At 41.7% G+C, this 21401-nt stretch overlaps 1 protein-coding gene across 2 annotated transcripts in view; it reads right to left on the minus strand.

Moving 5' to 3' along the window:
• Positions 1-1447: 1447 nt before the first annotated feature.
• The window catches only part of rras (RAS related), a 42572-nt gene continuing 22618 nt past the window's right edge, over positions 1448-21401 (minus strand). The window contains exons 5-6 of one of the 2 annotated variants that reach the window (XM_008415020.3): positions 7875-7993; positions 1448-4532 (exon numbers count right to left, since the gene is read on the minus strand). In XM_008415020.3, coding sequence (XP_008413242.1) covers positions 4445-4532; positions 7875-7993 — 207 coding nt within the window. In that variant the 3' untranslated portion in view covers positions 1448-4444. Of the gene's footprint in view, positions 4533-5334; positions 7796-7874; positions 7994-21401 lie in introns of those variants that run through there. The other variant, XM_081609645.1, reaches the window with a different exon arrangement.

Genomic DNA, 21401 nt, shown 5'->3' on the forward strand with positions numbered 1-21401 from the left:
GTTCTTGTCAGAAAACACTGATTCACAGAGATAGGTTGAACCAAACAGGCTGGTAATCTTCATAGCTGCTGTGCATGCACCACTGCACCATCTACTTTACTTGGCTTTCAAGACCAGAAGGATCTAGTTTTAAATTGTATGTTTTTGTTTTTAAGCTGTATGTTTTAATTTTCTTATTATGTTGTGTTTTAATGTACAGCACTTTGTATCAGCTGTGGTTTTTTTAAAGTGCTTTGTAAATAAAGTTGGTTTGGTTTTATTCCACTTAACCTACAGGGCACAGTAGAGTCAAGTTATAATGTAATATGTTGCTGTCATATTCAGTCTTCAGTTATTTCAGTGGCTACCTGTATTAGCTGTGTGCAGGTTTTCCTTCCGTGTTGCCCATATTGGACTGTGTTTGAGATTCTCTTTATTAAATTATAATAATAATCATCATCATCACGGGTACAAGCGGCCGAAATGGGTTTCCTCCGCAGGGTTGCTGGGCTCTCCCTTAGAGATAGGGTGAGAAGCTCGGTCATCCGGGAGGGACTCAGAGTAGAGCCGCTGCTCCTCCACGTCGAGAGGAGCTAGTTGAGGCTCGGGCATCTGGTAAGGATGCCTCCTGGACGCCTCCCTGGTGAGGTGTTCCGGGCACGTCCCACCGGGAGGAGGCCTCGGGGAAGACCCAGGACACGCTGGAGGGATTACGTCTCTCGGCTGGCCTGGGAACGCCTTGGGATTCCCCCGGAGGAGCTGGAAGAAGTGGCTGGGGAGAGGGAAGTCTGGGCCTCCCTTCTGAAGCTGCTGCCCCCGCGACCCGACCCCGGATAAGCGGAAGAAAATGGATGGATGTTTGTACATGATCGTTTTGGTAAAACACTTGATGGGTTTTCTGGCCTTTTAGGTCGTTTTTTTCTTTTTTTCTTGATGGATCAGATCCTCCACTGGATCTAAGAATGGCGAGCTATGAATAAGGTCAAGAACTTTATGATCTTGGAATTGATTAATTTTTGAGTTAATTTCTCTCATTGTGCATTTGAATTACAAATGCACAATGAGAGACTAATTCCATATCAGTAATATATACACCAAAACTAAAACCATTGCTTCGTGTCTTCATTCACAGATCAGGCTCCTTAAAAGAACCATCTTCTGATGCTGCTCTTGTAATTGCCCATAATTGTTGCATAAAGTTTATACCAGGATTGGTTTAGGTTATTGTATCTCTGTAATTTTGCTGCAATAGATTTAGACTTCTGGAGGACAAGATAATTTTTCTTCACTCTGCTACTTTCTAATACTACTATCCATTTTTGCATTTTCTGCTGTTATTTGCATCAATTTCTCATCCTCAAAGTTATTAACTTTGCTGACTTTATGAAATCAATGGTTTACTTAAATGACATTTTACCAATTTGACTTTTTCCAATTAGATCTGGTTCTCAAAAAAATCACAAGACAATTTTTCTAGAAATATTTTATTGATGTTTAAACATGTAAAAAAAACAAAATGAAAATTGGATATGTGAATTGAAGGTTTTCAGATAAAAATGATGCCTCTTAAAAAAACAAACAGAAATGTGAACATTTTGATAGCGCTATGGGAGGTCACAAAACTCCATCTTGTTCTAAAATAAAAAGCTGCGAAAGTGCCTAATTTGAATTGTCTATTGTAAGATTTGAGTATATACATAAATTCCCTGTGATCTCCTGACAGTGGTGATAATGTGCTGACAACACTGTCATAAGAAAACTGATTGTTTTACACTCCAGGACAAAGCAATGTTTGCTACAGTTTCAGGTAAAGCTTTGAACGACACATCCCTTCTTATGTTGGAAACCAAATAAATGAGAGGCTTCGCTGTAATCGTGTGGATTTGGAAAACTGTTGAGAGGTGAACCAACCCCATCCAACGTGAAATGAACACCAGGACCATAGTGTAGTTTGCATCTCACAAAGTTCATTACAACTTTAATCCATTTACTAATCAGAATACAAAGGTGGCTGACTATCTGAAACTAGCAGTTATAAAACCACAAATACCACCTCACCTGTCCCCAATAAAAGAATCATGTAGGAAGTATATCTGCATGTCCAATAATTCATCTAGGAGTTAAAATGTCCAGGTTGTTTTTTATTTTATTTTAACCTGAACCTTTATGGACAGCAGCCAAATGGCCCTGAACGCTCCGTCCCCCGGGCCACTGCTGCTGCTGGGGAGTAATACTGTCAACAAGAAATGAAACAACAAAGCTGCGTTTGGGAAAATGATAATAAACATTTTTCAAATGAAAATTACAGCAAATTATCTTTAACATATATTATTCCTCCTTTGCAGAGGCACAGCATTGTGAATGGACTGATCAGGATTTCACAACCAATCACAACAATTAAACAATCCTCCATCAGGACTCTGGTTACCTGGGAAAACTTTGGAATGGGTTTACAGGGGTAGCAGCCCAGAGCTCAGATTTTTGGGGGTGGCCACAAAAGTTTTTTTTTTTTCTTAGTGCATATTTTGCAAACTTTGTTCTTTATATAAAATGTATAGGCTTAAATAAGTTGAGTTATCTGAATATTTTGGAATTTTTATGAATATAGACAATATTCAAGTATTTCAAAAAATTATACTACATTTCTTTGGAAACAGCAAGGAGATATTGAACTTAACATGAATCAATTCATATTTGAATTGATTCATGAATGAATGAATTAAAGCAGCAAAGGCAATCATTTCCTGATGTAAAGGATTACCTATTAATGTACTGTAATTTGCATTAGTAAAAGCTTTTTTCCTTAGTGGTTAGGAAACCAAAACTTGCTCTAGACCCAAATCCAGCTCTTCTGATTACACATGTAACTGTTTAATTTATTTTGTCCTTTAATTCTGTGAGAAATCATCGTTCTTCATTAATTGTGGTTATTTTCTTATTTGTTTCTTGGAACGTAGATGCAGTAAAGCACTGAACTATTAACTTCCTCTTCTTCAGCCAAATGCAGAAATGTGTGATTTAAAACTTCACCCATCCATCCATTTTGTTTACACCCTTCTCCCGTGGTGGGGATGGGAGGGTTGCTTGTGCCTATCTCCAGCTAAAGTTCCGGCCAAGAGGCGGGGTCACCCTGGACAGGTCGCCAGTCTGTCACAGGGCAACACAGCACACTGTGTTGCGCCACTGTGCAGATTTAAAACTATTACTTTTAAAGTTAACAGAAAACATGAACACTAGGGGACTTACTGAAGCACAATCTACCCCAAAAGCTCAGGGTCATTCTTAAAATACTGTCTTCACTGCTGCTTCTGTGGCAAATTACTACCCTGATAATCTGCTCTTATCCTAGTACAGATGCTGTGGTCGATGAATAAGTGCCCTGGGTGTGCAAATAAAGGAATGAGTTCCGTTAATAACCCTTCTAGACTGGACGTGTCGGCGCCGACACCTCTAAATTTGCAGTATCATAATTCCCTCACACGTAGCACTATCTGAAAAATTCCAACGGTTTCTAAAAGGGCAGATGTTGCACTTTCCAGCAAGTATCGGGTTAATACGGAAACTTCGCAGCTGCAGAAAGCGTAATTCATCGGGGGGCACTCGTTTAATAGACGGTATATTGCGAAAATAACTTGCTGGATATTGAAAGTTCCGGTTGTTATGGATACCAGGGTAAGTATATAATCTCACTGGACATTTAAAGAACTACTTACAATTAAAATAAGGAAGATTTATTTAGGCAGACGCTCGAAAATCCGGCGCAACAGGGTTAAGAAATACTGCATCCAGCTGAAGTCTATGTAATATTTCATAAAAACATGATTTCCCCACTAAAGCACCAAACATATGTGGGCCATGCATTGCAAAAACACCAGGTGAAATACTTTAGATATGATCAGAGCAGAGAAGCCACAGTATTTATAGTTGCTATGGCTACTGGTGATAACCTCCACCCAAACTGTAGACAGAACTCAAAGCATAAGCACACTACGAATCAGGCATGTTATTTCTGCCGTCAGGCTCTGCTGCCCCCCTTAGGAAGTCCTGGGAGATGACAGAACAGCCCATGACTAGTTTAGGGCGTGCCACATTGCACAAAAATGTGAAATGCTTTCTGACTAAAATCTACACCCAGGGTCTGCTTTCAGAATGCAGTCTGTCATAGAATGATGAGGCAGCTCTTCTTCTGTACATCAGGCTCTGATGTGAGAAGTTTCACTTCCTGTTTCTCTATCTGCTGCTGTAGACAACCTTGTCTTTACATTCTTCTCGTAAAAATAATACAAAAAATTATAGGCTGAACAAAAAATAGGTTTTGGAAAATGGAAAAGAAAATGTTCTGGAAGGTTGGTTGATAGACCTTATCTGTCACTCACTCTGACACGCACACACACACACACGCACACACACATTTCTTTGTACAAGCTCAAGTGGGATGAGGGTTTGGTGTCCATAGTAACGATGCCTACAGGATGACACAGGGACAGCCACGACTGTTCTGTTTCCCAGTTTGTTGAGTTGGAGGAGGAGGACTCTCCATCTCCTGAAACCGTCTGAATGAGGAAGATGGAGACAGACAAAATAAAAATGGGATCAGATTCACATTTATACACAAAAACTGTTAACACTGCATTATGACTGGTGTGTGAGTGTACTTGGAGTCTAATTATTTACATCTAAGATATCTTAAAGGTAACATACTATACTAACATGAACAAGTTAGGATTTGTCTATGGGCTACAAAACATGTTCATTAATTTTTGCACAAAATAATTCTCAGATTATGAGATTTCACCTCCTCAGTTTCGCTTCTTTGAATGAGCTGTTTAACTCATTAGATGTTAATTAGATACAAATTATTATTAATAATAATAATGTTTTTAAAATGGCTTGTTTTCCAGACACCAATAAACATCAATGTCTTGCTGGAAAAAAACTGAATATTTTTTCTTTACTTTAGTTTTCTTTCAATGGAAGAGCAAAAATGTGCAGAAAGTATATTTTGCACAATAGGTTCCATTTATGCAAGAAAACATTTACATGTTTGACTTCCAAGTTTCATCGGATATGCGGCCGTATGTCTTGGACACTCGGGTGAAGAGAGGTGCAGAGCTGTCTGCTGACCACTACCTGGTGGTGAGTTGGCTCCGGTGGTGGGGGAGGAAGCCGGTCAGACCTGGCAGGCCCAAACGTGTTGTGAGGATCTGCTGGGAACGTCTGGCGGAGTCCCCTGTGAGACGGAGCTTTAACTCCCATCTCCGGCAGAACATCGAACACGTTCCAGGGGATGTGGGGGACATTGAGTCTGAGTGGACCATGTTCCGTGTCTCCATTGCTAAGGCGGCTTCTGCTGTGGCCGCAAGGTTGTCAGTGCCAGTCGCGGCGGCATCCCTCGAACCCGCTGGTGGACACCATCGGTGAGGGATGCCGTCAAGCTGAAGAAGGAGTCGTATCCATTTTTTTTTGCCTGTGGGACTCCAGAAGCAGCTGATGGGTACCGGCGGGCGAAGCGGCATGCGGCTCGGGACCTGAGTGAAGTTGGCCCCCCCACCTTCTTCAAATCAGACAAAATTGGTGTCAAATGTTTGTGCTACGTTTGTGCTGGTTTGGGCAGCAAAAATTTTCGTTTGTGCCACTATCATTTTAAAGATATGAAGAAATGTTTCTAGAGGTTATCCAAGGTCAACCACCCCCCGCACCTTCTTCAAATCAGACAAAATGGGTGTCAATCAACTCGGCTACGTTGTGCTGGTTTGTGCAGCAAAATTTTTTGTTTGTGCTGCTTTGGCTTTGAAGATATTAATGAAAGTTTAAAGGGCAAAAGGTCAACCAGCCCCTCAACTTTTATGAAATCCAACTTTCTTTATATCTTTAAAATGATAGCGGCACAAACGAAAATTCTTGCTGCACAAACCAGCACAAACGTAGCACTAACGTTTGACCCTAATTTTGCTTGATTTGTTTTTTTTGCCCACCCGAGCCACCCGGCCCAGGTGGGCAAAAACTTGGGCATGGGAGGAGTTTGGAGGGGCCATGGAGAAAGACTACCGAACGGCTTCAAGGTGATTCTGGTCCACCATCCGGCGTCTCAGGAGGAGGAAGCAGTGCAACACTAACACTGTTTATAGTAGAGATGGTGTGCTGCTGACCTCGACTTCTGTTGAGGAAGCTGAGCCTGGGGACTCTGGGTTGGGCTCTCCAATCTCTGGGGACGAGGTCGCTGAGCTGGTTAAAAAGCTCCTCGGTGGCAGGGTCACGGGGGTGGATGAGATCCGCCCGGAGTTTCTTAAGGCTCTGGATGTTGCAGGATTGTGTTGGCTGACGCAACTCTGCAATATCGCATGGACATCGGGGGCAGTTCCCTTGGATTGGCAGACTGGGGTGGTGGTCCCCCTGTTCAAAAAGGGGGACCGGAAAGTGTGCTCCAATTATAGAGGGGTCACACTCTTAAGCCTCCCTGGTAAGGTCTATTCAGGGGTCCTGGAGAGGAGGGTCCGTCGGATAGTCGAACCTCGGATTCAGGAAGAGCAGTGTGGTTTTCGTCCTGGTCGTGGAACCCTGGACCAGCTCTACACCCTCAGCAGGGTCCTGGAGGGTGCATGGGAGTTCGCCCAACTGGTCTACATGTGTTTTGTGGACTTGGGGAAGGTGTTCGACCGTGTCCCTCGGGGGGCCCTGTGGGGAGAGCTCTGGGAGTATGGGGTACCGGGCCCTTTGATACGGGCTATCAGGCCCCTGTATGACCGGTGTCAGAGTCTGGTCCGCATTGCTGGAAGTAAGTCGTTTCCAGTGAAAATTGGACTCCACCAAGGCTGCCCTTTGTCACCTACTCTGTTCATTACTTTTATTGTCAGAATTTCTAGATGCAGCCAAGGTGTTGAGGGGATCCGTTTTGGTGGCCGTTTTGGTGGCATCTCTGCTTTTTGCGGATGATGTGGTCCTATTGGCTTCATCAGGTTATGATCTGCAGCTCTTGCTGGAGCAGTTTGCAGCCGAGTGTGAAGCGGCCAGGATGAGGATCAGTGCCTCCAAATCTGAGACCATGATCTTGAGCCGGAAAAAGGTAGAGTGCCTTCTCCGGGTCGGGGAGAGTGCCCTGCCCCAAGTGGAGGAGTTTAAGTATCTGGGGATCTTGTTCACGAATAAGGGAAGAAGGGAGCAGGAGATCGACAGGCGGATTGGTGCAGCGTCTGCTGTGAAGCGGGCGCTGTACTGGTCCATCATGGTGAAGAGAGAGCTGAGTCAAACAGCGAAGCTCTCGATTTACCAGTCTATCTACGTTCCCACCCTCATGTATGGTCATGAGCTTTGAGTCATGACCGTAAGAACAAGGTCCTGGATACAAGCGGCCGAAATGGATTTCCTCCGCAGGGTGGCTGGGCTTTCCCTTAGAGATAAGGTGAGAAGTTCAGTCATCCGGGAAGGACTCAGTAGAGTCGCTGCTCCTCCACGTCAAAAGGAGCTAGTTGAGGTGGCTCGGGCATCTGGTAAGGATGCCTCCTGGACGCCTCCCTGGTGAGGTGTTCCGGGCACGTCCCACCAGGAGGAGACCCAGGGGAAGACCCAGGACACGCTGGAGGGACTATGACTCTCAGCTGGCCTGGGAACGCCTTGGGGTTCCCCCGGAGGAGCTGGAAGAAGTGGCTGGGGAGAGGGAAGTCTGGGCCTCCCTTCTGAAGCTGCTGCCCCCGCGACCCGACCCCGGATGAAGCAGAAAAAAATGGATGGATGAATGGACTTCCAAGTTAAACATGTAAGCATCCCAAATGCTGCGATGAACTGGCCCAGCTGGAGGAAGGCACCCATCATGACCCCACTAGGGATAAGCATATGAGAAAAATGGAAAAAAGGAAGGGAGGGACAGACAGACAGACAGAAATGCAGAAAGCCTCTACCTGATGATCTGCACCAGCTCCATGAAAGCTTCATCCACATTGTAGCGATTCTTGGCAGAAGCTTCCATGTAGTGAATCTTGTTCTCTATGGCAAACGCCTGAGCATCCTCCCTGGAGATCTGCAGACACACCCAGCTTCATGTAAAATCAAGTAAGGACTCACAGAACGAAAAGGCCAACTAACACCTTCAAATCTCTGATAAGTCCCTATGTAGTTGTGTGAATGATTCTAATCATTATAGTACACAAGCTATAAAAAGATGATTTGTTAAAAGAACAATACACTCAGATCAGTAATTATGCCAAAAATGTACAAAAACAAAAAAAAAAGAATCATACATTTAGCATTTAACATAAAAGGAAACCCTTTGTCTGTAATGTTCTATCCAAAACTTCTCTAGTGGAGGTTTTAATCCATTAATCACATTTTGCTATCCAGTAATTAACCAGTTAATCCAGAAAATGGTCAACAAATCAGCCCTACACAGAGCTGATTTGTTAAGTCAAAGAGTGTTGCGCAGATCTGCTCATTAGTTCAGATGTGGGGGCATGAATAGACAGATTTGTGTGTGCGCACACACTCACGTGCACATTAGTGTGCCACTCTACAGCACTTCTCAGCAGGTGAAAGAAATCTGGCCCAATCAGCAGCACCCTCAACTCAGGTAATATGAGGTCTGAGACCAGGGTCCAGATACTATCTTTACAACCGTCTTCCACCAGAATGTGTCTGGCCCCCCAACATTTCATAGCAGGACAATACCTATCACTGCAAGAAAAGTTACAAAAAACAGAAATACAAAAAGCAGTGGTCTTAATTCACACCTCAGACTGATCTCCTGCCTAAAGGAACCTCAGACTGAAGAACTTTCAGCCTCCAAGTCACTTAAATTGGCTCTTTTAAATACCAGATCTCTCTGTGCTAAAGCTGTATTAATTAATGATTTCATCACTGAGCATAATATTGATGTTTTATTTCTGACAGAAACATGGCTGAATGACAATAATGAAGCAATTGCATTAATTGAATCAGCACCTCCTACTTACAATTTAAGTGAAAATAGAAAACACAAAAAAGGAGGAGGCGTGGCTTCAATATTTAGGAATACCATGAACTGTAGTAAATTCTCTTTTGAATATCTTGGAATCGAGGTAAAAGGCCACAAACGAACTTTGACACTAACTCTATACAAAACACCAACATATGTGGAAAATTTCTTTGCGGACTTCAATGAGCTTCTATCTCTCATATGTATTGATTACGATTGTTTGATAATTGTTGGTGATTTCAACATTCATGTTGACAACCCCCAAGACCGAGGGGCTAAAAAGCTCTGTAATATATTAGAGAGTTTTGGTCTAACACAACATATCAAACAAGCAACACACACACATGGACACACACTGGACCTGGTTATCAGTAAGGGTGTGAATATTTCCAATGTCTCTGTAACTGATATTGTCCTGTCGGATCACTTTGCTGTTATCTTTGACAGTTCTTTATCTGTTTACCCACTTGGACATCACAAAACGTACTTACACAAAAACACAGCAGAATCATTTAATCAAATCTACTCTTCGGATTTTATGACCCAAAATGGGTATTTAGATCCATGGAGGGCATGTAATCCACTAACAAAGATGTATTCTTTTTTCTCTCAGGTACACCAGTCCTATTCCCGTATAGATTATTTTTTTGTTGATGGCTCTTTATTGCGCAGAGTCACATCTTCTGAATACTATCCAATTATTATTTTAGATCATTCCCCTTTAAGCCTTGATATAAACTTCATGAATAAACTCTGTTCTTGCCCTCGTTGGAGATTTAATAGTCTCCTCTGTTATCAGATGAGCCATTCAATAAATTCATCCTATCAGTAATTGATGATTTCCTTACGTTTAACAAGAGTGGCACAGTTTCTTTCTCATTATTATGGGAAACATTAAAAGCCTATCTTCGGGGTCAGATTATTTCTTTTTCAGCTAATGTTAATAAAATTCTACGTGCTAAGATATTAGAAATATCAACAAAAATTCAGAATATTGACAGGCAAAATGCCACTAATCCGTCACATGCTTTACTGAAGCAACGACAGGATCTCCAAACTGAACTTGATCTCCTAACAACATCTGATGCGGAGCGTCTCTTGATTCGATCTCGAGCCCCTTATTATGAGCATGGAGAAAAATCAAGTAGGTTCTTGGCGCAACAACTGAAACGAAAAGCTAGCTCTCGCACAATATCACAAATCAAGAATCAGTTAGGCAATCTCGTTTCCGATCCTGTCTCTATCAGTGACATTTTTAAGAAATTTTATTGTGATCTGTATAAATCTGAACTAAAATCGGACTCCGATGAGTTATTTGCCTTTCTTCAGAATATTGACATTCCTAGGATAAATGAATTGGTTTCTGATCAACTTGATGCTCCCATTAAATTGGAAGAAATTTTTACATCAATCAAAAATATGCAGAATGGTAAGGCCCCCGGCTCGGACGGATTTCCTGCCAAATTTTTAAAGAAATTTAAAGACAAGATAGCTCCTCTTTTTCTTGAGGTTTATAATGAGTCCCTGGGGCGTGGACTGTTGCCCCCCACCTTAGCTCAGGCTTCAATTTCTCTCCTGTTGAAGAGGGGTAAATATCCCACTGCTTGCAAGTCTTATAGGCCCCTGTCGCTCTTAAATATGAATTTTAAGATTTTGGCTAAAATACTCGCAACTCGGCTTGAGACAGTGCTTCCTCAGATTATTTCGCATGAACAGAATGGATTCATCAAAGGTCGTCATTTGTTTTTTAATATTCGTACATTATTGAATGCAATCTTTTGAGCTCATTGCCCCACGTCTCCAGAGGTGATCATTTCTCTTGACGCTGAGAAAGCCTTTGATCGAGTGGAATGGGAGTACCTCTTTGCCGTTCTCAATAGGTTTGGTTTTGGAGAAAGGTTTTTGGCCTGGATCAAGCTACTTTATTCATCTCCTCAGGCTTGTATTGTCACTAATTCCGTCCAATCTGATTATTTTCCGTTGGGACATGGTACCCGACAGGGTTGTCCTCTTTCTCCTCTCTTGTTTGCATTAGCCATTGAACCTCTTTCTGCTGCCCTAAGATCCCTCTCTTCTTTTCATGGAATTATACGCTCTGGTGTTGAGCTTAAACTGTCCTTATATGCAGACGACCTTCTCTTGTATGTTTCGGATCCTTTACATAGTCTTCCTCCAATTTTGGATATTCTTGAAAAATTTTGATTTTTCTCTGGCTACAAAATTAATTTACTTAAAAGTGAATGATAAACTGCTACCCAGTAAATTCATTGGCTTTGGAACTTAGGCAATCTGACATTCCTTTTATACTCAGCCCCTCAGGGTTTAGGTACCTGGGAATTAATATTACACGTACTCTGCCCTCAATGTTTTCTCAGAATTTTGCCCCCCTAGTCTCTCAAATCGCATCAGACTTTCAGAGGTGGCACTCTCTCCCTCTTTCACTAATTGGCAGGATTAATGTTATTAAAATGAATGTTCTACCTAGATTTATTTTTTTATTTCAACGTATCCTTCTATTTTTGCCTAAACGGTTCTTCAAGTCCCTGGATCAGATGGTTTCTTCCTTTTTGTGGAGCATAAAGGCCCCCAGACTGAGGCTTTCTCTATTGCAACAGTTCACCACAAGTGGTGGTCTTTCCCTACCCAATTTTGCAATGTATTACTGGTCTTCACATATTCATAAATTGATTTATTGGCTAAATTCACCTAATCTGATCTGGTGTAAACTTGAAATTCAATCTATTTCTATATCTTTTTCACCTGCCTCAATTATCTATTCATCACTACCAATTAAACTATCCTCTGTTACTACAATCCTATAGTGCTCTCTACACTTAAGATGTGGTCACAATTTAGGTCCCATTTTAAATTTATGTCTCCCTCTAATAAAATGCCATTATTATAAAATCATATATTTTCTCCCGCGACTACTAATGTTGGCTACAGAGTTTGGCATGAGAGAGGCATTAGTACAATGAGAGATCTCTATAAAGATGGTCTATTTGTTAGTTTTTCAGAGTTGTCCTCAAAATTTAACCTACCTACTTCTCATCTGTTTTTCTATTTCAAAATTTGTGTTTCTTCGCTGTTCCCAAATTTTCCAACTCTTCCTGTTGACTCACCATGGGTCGACCTTCTAGTTTGGAAACCCAATCTGAAATCACTCTTTTCTAATATATATGGAAAGCTTATGGCAATTGAGCCCGATTCATCAGGTAAAACCAGATTTGTTTGGGAACGTGAATTGGGTGTTGAACTGTCTGATTCAAGGTGGGATAAAGTTATTCTCAGCATACGCCAAAGCACACCATGTGCCAGGTTACAGCTTGTACAGTTTAAAGTGATATAGTCCACTTCTCAAAATCTCTGTCTAAAAATTTTCCTTCAATTTTGGTCCAGTGTGACAGATGCCAGACCTCACCTTGCAACTTAAGTCATATGTTTTTCTTTTGCCCGAGCTTATGTAACCAGGATAATTTGTTAGATTCAGTTTTATTTATTTTATTTTCCATTTTGTTAAATTTTGTTTTATTTATTTTATTTAAAGATTTAATAAAAGATAAAAATCCTCCTTTTCTTAATTTATTCAGTACAAACTAAACCAAGCGAGAACAACACTGTTCTCGCGCGGTTTTAAAGTCACGTGACAGCTTCACGTCAGCGTCCTAGATTGACAGCTGCTGCTTATGTAGCTGATGAACGGCACCCTAGGTAGGAGACGCTGATATGCAGGTAGGCTTCTGGTCTGTTTTCAAAACCGTTATCTAATGTCTACTGTGCATCCCTCAATCGTGTGCCTTTTAACTTGCAGACGTGTGAAAGTTCAGCCAAACGTTCTAGCGATCACAGTTTGTCAAGTGGGAACTGGTCAGTGTTGTTGTTCGGGAGCTAGCATGCTAGCACTAGCCTCCCTAGCCTGTTTGAGCTCGGTCATACACTGATCTAAATACGTTTCATCATTTAGATGAAATATTCAAATTGAAATTCTTTACATTTATAAAACACTATTGCATAAGTTTATTATGTAAACTCATTTCATTGTAGGATAAGACATGTACATGTGGGATTGATTATTTAGGCCCGTTTATACGGCTGCACAGTGGCGCAGTTGGTAGAGCTGTTGCCTTGCAGCGAGAAGGTTCTGGGTTCGAGCCCCGGTCTTTCTGCATGGAGTTTGCATGTTCTCCCTGTGCATGGTGGGTTTTCTCCGGGTACTCCGGTTTCCTCTCACAGTGACTGTTTAATTGGTCTGTCTAAATTGTCTCTAGGTGTGTGTGTGTGTGTGTGTGTGTGTGTGCGCGCATGGTTGTTTGTCCTGTCTGTCTCTGTGTTGACCTGCGACAAACTGGCGACCTGTCCAGGGTGTACCCTGCCTCTCGCCCGGAACGTTAGCTGGATATAGGCACCAGCACCCCTCCCAACCCCACCATGGGACAAGGGTGTAAAGAAAATGGATGGATGGCCTGTTTATACAGGCCAGGTTTGTTACAGATTCCCATTCAAGGATTCTACTTCAAGAGAATACATAACGAGAATACGTTATGATACTTGTCTGGTATCATAACGTCCAGACTGGCGAGCTAACCCAACAGCAGATCACAGAAATACCACACCCCATCAACTTCCTATCACCGAGGAACGTCTTCTGAATTGGTTGGCCATAAATCTTCACTCTAGACTGGACACTCCAAAAAGAACTGGATTTTTTTTTTTCATTATTCCTTTCATTACCAGCAAGAAACTGCTGAACTCTTTGGACTAAGGAAACCATCCTGGACTTTATGAACTGTTTGACTAACCTGTATATATTGTAAATTCTAATACAATTCACTAGTTTTGCACCATCTGGTTGTCTTTGTGTTTTACAATTTGCCACTTCCTCCAGCAGATGAACCTAAATTAAGAATTATTCTGATTGGATCCAACTTGGATTATTTTCTCAATTATCCTAATGTTCCTAGATGTAATGTAGGTTGCACTTACAAAAATTTTGGAACTATGTCTTTTCCATACTCTCTCAGGGGTTTTGGGAATCCAGATCCAAAGCGATCCACTAATTGCCTTTTTTGGAATTCCTGGGACCTCACTTAACCTGTCGCCCCTACAGGGGGAGGTCTTGGCTTTCTGTTCTCTCCTTGCCAGGCGCTGTATTTTGCTCTGCTGGAAATCTCCTACACCTCCATCTACTTCACAATGGCTTAATACTGTAAGATCATGCTTAAAAAATCGAAAAATAATTATTAACAGTGAAAGGTAGTTCAGCAAAATTTACTCAAGTGGGCAACTTTTGTGACATACATAAAATCTCATGCGACTAAAATTTACAGAATGGGTAAAATATTGTTGCCTTTTAGCTTCTCAATGCCGTTCTACTCCTTCTCCCCCTTTTTTTGATTGTTTTGTTAATGTATTCTTTTTTTATGTATTTATACTTATTTTGTCTCGTTTTTGTTATGCAAGTACGGTGATTTATGTTCGCTACGGGGAAAGGGAAAAAAAAAATTTAAATCGGAGAAGTCATGCAAGTTTTGCAAAATGTATGTAATATCAATGAATGTATGATCTCCTGATAAACAAATGGGAAAAAAAGCTAAACTCCTTATCCGAGAGACAATATGGACCACATAAGGAACTGTCCCTGGCTCTACACGTTGCAGAGGATGAGTGCAAGAATGTGGAAGTAAACGAGACTATTACAGATGGAGAAAATGGGAGGCTCTCTAGAAACAAGGTGAACCATCTGGTTCGAAAGAAGTAAAGAAGTTTCAATTGCTTGATAGTCTCAATGAGAAAGTAGCTGTCAAGTCTCTTCCGGTTTGGTTTACTGTGTGATCCCCACTTGAAAGGGATCGTTTCCACTATGATCTTTGAACTGGATTTCACTCAAAGAGACTTTAATTTCATTGACTCATCTTTATTTTTCATGATGGTTCACATAGCTCAATAGCCCATAGGTGAAAAACCTCAAAAGAAACAGTAACATGTCTATTACATTCTGAAATTAACAAGGTAAATACATCGTGAAAATCAGATTTCTACCCCTTCAAACCAATTATTTCAAAACAATAATAAACAGCAAATATTTTATAGTAAATTCAACAGCAATAAATAAATTAGCATTTTTATCAATATTTGTTAAATACCCTCACAAACATTACAACAAACATTTCCTTTTTCTTTCTACTTTAACCAATAAACACCAAGTGTATTTTCCTTCTTTTTATTCTTCTTTTCAACCTACTAACTTGACCTCAACAAGACTAAACAACTTAATACAACAGGCTATTCAGCATGAGCAGAAGCATTGAGCCTTACCGGCTGTCTTTCACAGCTTGTTGAAACTTTCACACAGTTCTGAGCTTTAATGCTCCAGCACTGTTTGCATCTCATGCTCTCAAACCAGGACTGACAAGTCAGTCACACCAAAAGTAGCTGCACTCTGATTGCTAGGAGATTGAAGATTGAGTCCACCTGGTTCTCCTCACAGACAGGCAGAAAGGAGCTGCAGAAAGGTGCAGGGGAGTGACAGAGGGGAGTGGTTACCTAGCAGTTCACCGGAACAGTAGCTAAGGATTTACGCCTGTCAACATACAATTCATCAGATGAGATCTTCAGAGTCCTGGACAATCAATTTGGGAACAAAGCTACCATTGCTCTTGAGATTATTGAAGAATTACAAGCAATTCCACCAGTGAGAAATGGTCAACTTAGACAAATAATAGAACTCATCCAAGCTTTGGAAAAGGCTCTTAGTGACTTAAATGAGCTAGGAAATGTAGATGCCATAAAGAATCTGCTGGTGACTAAATCCATAGAGAGTAAGCTTACAGAAACTTTAAAGACAGACTGGCTCACCCATAATGCAACTGAGAAAGACACCACTAGTCACCAGAATTACTTTGACAAGCTCTGAGATCACAAGAATCCATAGATGAACAACTAGATCAACTGAAAGATCTCGTTGAACCCATCAGAGAGAAATCCAAGTTCTTAAAATGTGCCAGAACCAAGACAACCAAGAACAGTAGCGACATATCAGGCTGCATTGTTGATCCCAAAGCACAGGAAGAAACTATTTCTGCAGAAGCTTTAGGATCAATCTAAAGCCATCAGAGAAGAGGGATATAGTTCAGCAACTCGGTGCCTTGAAATCCATAATGGTGACTACTGTAAGAAAACTGATAACCTGTGCAAGAACCCAGAGTGTAAAGACCAACACCACTTTCTTCTCTGCTTACTTGCTAGACTACAGTCCCAAAGAATACCTAAATCTGGTTCAGAGAAAGCGGAGGGCAAAAGACATACTGAAGCCCAAGAAGAGTTTCTTTCCAAACTCCCACCTGGGCTGGCTCAGCAATGTAAAGATGCCTTCTGCAATGTTGTGTCATGGGCATACAACTCCACTGTTACTAAAACAGGCCGTCTAGAGGAGAATGGCTTAAAAGAGTATCCAGTTATCCTGATGATTCTTAACGTCACAGACAATGATGGACAAAGAATTGGAACCCTCATTGACCTGGCATCAGACACAAACTACATTACCAATAAAGCTGCAAGTAAGTTGAATCTTAGAAGTGAAGATGTAACGCTTGTGGTTCATGGTGTTGGAGGGATGCATGTCTGTTGAAACGAAGCGCTACCTCCTTAAGGTACGTGTCAAACTTGTACCTCAGAAAGTTCGCTCTGTCGGGGACCTAGTGAATGGACCACTTGGCAAGATGACTGGAGGCACACATCCGGACCTCTTTGAAGAAGTTACCTTAATGGCCCATACATCAGACACACTTTGCAAGATCAATGAGGACTGCAGCAGTCAAGTACGGTGAACTCGTCTGCAAATCTTCAGTTTCCTGTCAGTCTCCCAAGCCCCCTTTCATCCAATCCAATGTGGCCACTACCAGCAAAGACTTTCTGAAGTGGTGGGAATGGGAAAGCCTCGGAGCAGCCTGCATGCCAAAATGTGGAGGATGTCGCTGCGGGAATTACCAACCCAGAGGGAAGGAAATGTCTCTGGCTGAGGAGAAAGAGATGGAGACGGTGAGAAATGGCTTGACATATGTGAATGGTGACCACCACGCCCCTGAACCACACTGGCACGCCAAATATCCATGGACTGAAGATTTGGCTTCTCTCCCCAATAATAGGAAAGCAGTAGAAGCTACATTCCTCAGGACGGAAACGGTTGGCAAAGCATCCAGAGTGGAGATTGGCCTATGCTTCACAAGTCCATGAAATGGTCGATCGCAAAGCTGCAGTGAAACTGTCCAAAGAAGTACTACAAAGCTGGACTGGGCCAGTGTGGTATACAAGTCATCTGATTGCACTAAATCCACATTCCATATCTACTCCAGTGAGACTAGTATGGAACAGCAGCCAGAAGTACAGAGGTCTGAGTTTGAATGACATGTTGATTCAAGTTCATAGAACCCAGAGTGTAAAGACCAACACCACTTTCTTCTCTGCTTACTTGCTAGACTACAGTCCCAAAGAACACCTAAATCTGGTTCAGAGAAAGCGGGGTTCAAGTCCTGATGTCTTAAATCCGATCAGAGCTGTCCTCCTGAGGTTGCGAGCTGGTGTCTTTGCTGCCCTTGGTGACATCCAAAAAATTTACAACTCTGTAGTTAAAAGAGAAGGAGGTTCATCTGCACAGCTTTCTGTGGTGTGACACTGAGGATGCTGAAATAGAAGATTTTGCCATAACAAGGGTCAATATTGGGGATAAACCTCCTGGCTGTATAGCCCAAGTTGCCATGCGGGAGACTGCCAGCCTACCCCCATTCACACAATTCAAAGAGGAGAAACGTGTGCTGGAGGAAGACGTCTACGTCGATGACATCTTGACATCTCACAACAACATTGACCACCTGAAACTCCTCATATCCAACATCGAGCAAATCCTTAAAGCTGGAGGATTTTTCATGAAGTCGTGGGTCTACTCCAGTCAAAGTGGGAGGGAGGAGTCAAGAGAAGTTAACATGGAGTTAAAGACCATGATCTTGCCTAACCAGCTCACTGAAAAAGATAAAGCCCTCCGTCTGGATTACACCATTGAAGATGACAAGCTGCATATCATGGTTGCAGTGAACTTTTCCAAGAGGAAGAAGAAAATGCGCCTTGGTCAGGACCTGCTAAGAGAAGAAGTAAAAGGACAAACCCCAAATCCTCTTACCAGAAGAGAACTGTTATGTCAGGTCTCTGCCCTCTATGATCCACTTGGTCTTGTGACTCCTGCAAAGCAGAAAGGAGCTATTCTGGTTCAAAGGGCTTTTCAAGAAGCAAAGCTAATGTATTGCACAAAAGACACCTGAGATGCTGCTCTGTCCAAAGAACTCCGAAAGGAGTCCATAAAGCTGCTAGAATATGCTGACTTGAGCAAACTCAGATTCATTAGATCCCTGACACCACCAGACCCACATGCAGGTCCAATTGCCATCACATTTTCTGATGGCAGTGAGCATGCATAAGGTGCTGTGTTGTACCTGCGTTGGGAATGCCCTAATGGTGACTAATGGTGTCAGTGTGAGTTTGGTTGAGTCTAAGGCTAAGCTGACTCCACTCAACTGCAATGGTGACCCTGTGAAAGCGGAGATATGCGGAGCAGTCTTTGCAGCCTGGTTAAAGACCTATTTCCAGAAACATTGCCGAATCAAAGTTGAGAAGTGGTTCCATCTCGTTGACAGTGAAACTGTCTTGGGTGCAATACAGCGAGCGTTATGGATATCAGACCTTCTTCGCCAACCGGGTTGGAGAGATTCAGAGCAGCACTAATGTCCAAGACTGGTGGTGGATTCCAGGATCAGCAAATATTGCAGATATTATCACCATAAGGGCAAGTCCTGCTTACTTAACCAAGACTCAGAGTGGCAGTTGGGTCCAAGTTTCCATCAATTTCCTGAGAGTGGCCAAATAAATCTGCAAATGATGTTGCTGTGAAAGCAAGAGACAATGTTATAAAAATACAGAAGAAAACATTTGTTGCTGTAATTACCCAAAGTCAGATGAAAGAACAAAATCCATTAAAGTCCAGAATAAAGTGATCATCTCTAGGATGCCGCCTGCAGCTGCAGTAGTCCAGCAACTAGTGGACGTCAGGCACTTCAGCAGTTTGAGAAAACTGATAGGGGTTGTTGCATGGATTTGGAGAGCAGCAAAAAAGTTCCTGCATGTCAAGATCACAGATAAAGAAAAGTGGGAGGTGGTCCCTTCATCTGGTGTCATTACAGTTGGCGAAAGACAAGATGTGTTCAGAGACCTATGCCTGGTAGCACAAGAAGGTGTACAATTTCCGCTGGGTGCCTTTAAATCTCAACTTAAAACCCACCTGTTTAGATTTGCTTATGGCTAAATTAGGGTTAGACTGCGGGTTTTGATGTCTTCCATGTTTTTATAAAGGTTAGAGTCCTTGTTAAACAGAGATTTAACTAAAGGCTATAAAGGTTAGAGTCCTTGTTAAACAGAGATTTAACTAAAGGCTAAAGGGTTAGAGTCAAAGTTGACAAAGTTTCAACTAAAGGTAAAAGGTAATTCTCTTAGAGCCCCCTTACTTTGAGGAGACCCCTTAAGGGTTACTCCTTGTGCGGATAGGAAGAAAGTTATAAAGGTTAGAGTCCTTGTTAAACAGAGATTTAACAAAAGGCTAAAGGGTTAGAGTCCCAGTTGACAGAGTTTCAACTAAAGGCAAATGGTAAGGCTCTTAGAGACCCCTTATTTTGAGGAGACCCCTTAAGGGTATCTCCTTCTGCGGATAGGAAGAAAGTTATAAAGGTTAGAGTCCTTGTTAAACAGAGATTTAACAAAAGGCTAAAGGGTTAGAGTCCCAGTTGACAGAGTTTCAACTAAAGGCAAATGGTAAGGCTCTTAGAGACCCCTTATTTTGAGGAGACCCCTTAAGGGTATCTCCTTCTGCGGATAGGAAGAAAGTTATAAAGGTTAGAGTCCTTGTTAAACAGAGATTTAACTAAAGGCTAAAGGTAAGGCTCTTAGAGCCCCCTTACTTTGAGGAGACCCCTTGAGGGTTACTCCTTGTGCGGATAGGAAGAAAGTTATAAAGGTTAGAGTCCTTGTTAAACAGAGATTTAACTAAAGGCTAAAGGGATAGAGTCCCAGTTGACAGAGTTTCAACTAAAGGCAAAAGGTAAGGCTCTTAGAGCCCCCTTACTTTGAGACCCCTTAAGGGTAACTCCTTGTGCGGATAGGAAGAATGTTATAAAGGTTAGAGTCCTTGTTAAACAGAGATTTAACTAAAGGCTATAAAGGTTAGAGTCCTTGTTAAACCAAGATTTAACTAAAGGCTATAAAGGTTAGAGTCCTTGTTAAACAAAGATTTAACTAAAGGCTATAAAGGTTAGAGTCCTTGTTAAACAGATATAACTAAAGGCTATAAAGGTTAGAGCCCTTGTTAAACAGAGATTTAACTGAAGGCTAAAGGGTTAGAGTCAAAGTTGACAAAGTCTCAACTAAAGGCAAAAGGTAATTCTCTTAGAGCCCCTTACTTTGAGGAGACCCCTTAAGGGTTACTCCTTGTGCGGATAGGAAGAAAGTTATAAAGGTTAGAGTCCTTGTTAAACAGAGATTTAACTAAAGGCTATAAAGGTTAGAGTCCTTGTTAAACAGAGATTTAACTAAAGGCAAAAGGTAAGGCTCTTAGAGCCCCCTTACTTTGAGACCCCTTAAGGGTAACTCCTTGTGCGGATAGGAAGAATGTTATAAAGGTTAGAGTCCTTGTTAAACAGAGATTTAACTAAAGGCTATAAAGGTTAGAGTCCTTGTTAAACAAAGATTTAACTAAAGGCTATAAAGGTTAGAGTCCTTGTTAAACAGAGATATAACTAAAGGCTAAAGAGTTAGAGTTCCAGTTGACAGAGTTTCAACTAAAGGCAAAAGGTAAGGCTCTTGGAGCCCCCTTACTTTGAGGAGACTCCTTAAGGGTAACTCCTCGTGCAGATAGGAAGAATGTTTTTAATTTATTTTTATTTCTTTTCTATGTTTTAATGAAGTAAAGCCCCCCGGAAAACATCCCAGTTAAACGACGTTTAGCTAAAGTTCTACGGAGTTTAGAGTCCCAGTTGACGGCGTTCAACTAAAATCCTAGAGGTTGGAGTCCTTGTCAAACGGTGTTTTTGACTAAAGTCCCTGAGGGTTAGAATCCCAGTTAAACAACGTTTAACTGAAGTCCTAAAGGGGCGCGGGTTTTAATGTTATCTTTTTTTTTTATCTCTTTCTCACTGTTTATTCAATGTCACATGCTGTTTTTATTTTAATTATGTAAAGCACTTTGAAATGCCTTGCTGCTGAAATGTGTTATACAAATAAAATTTTATTGATTGATTGATTGATTGATTGATTCCGACTACAATGACTGATAGATTGGTTGTCTACAAAGATGGAACAAGCGGGCTCTTGATGTGTAGTGGCAGAGTTCAGACTTTTAAGGAGGACCATAGAGCCGTTCCTCTGTTGCCTTTTCAGGCTTGGA

Source organism: Poecilia reticulata, chromosome 8 (genome assembly GCF_904066995.2).
Source record: "Poecilia reticulata chromosome 8, P_reticulata-male-v2, whole genome shotgun sequence".
Taxonomy (NCBI): Eukaryota; Metazoa; Chordata; class Actinopteri; order Cyprinodontiformes; family Poeciliidae; genus Poecilia; species Poecilia reticulata.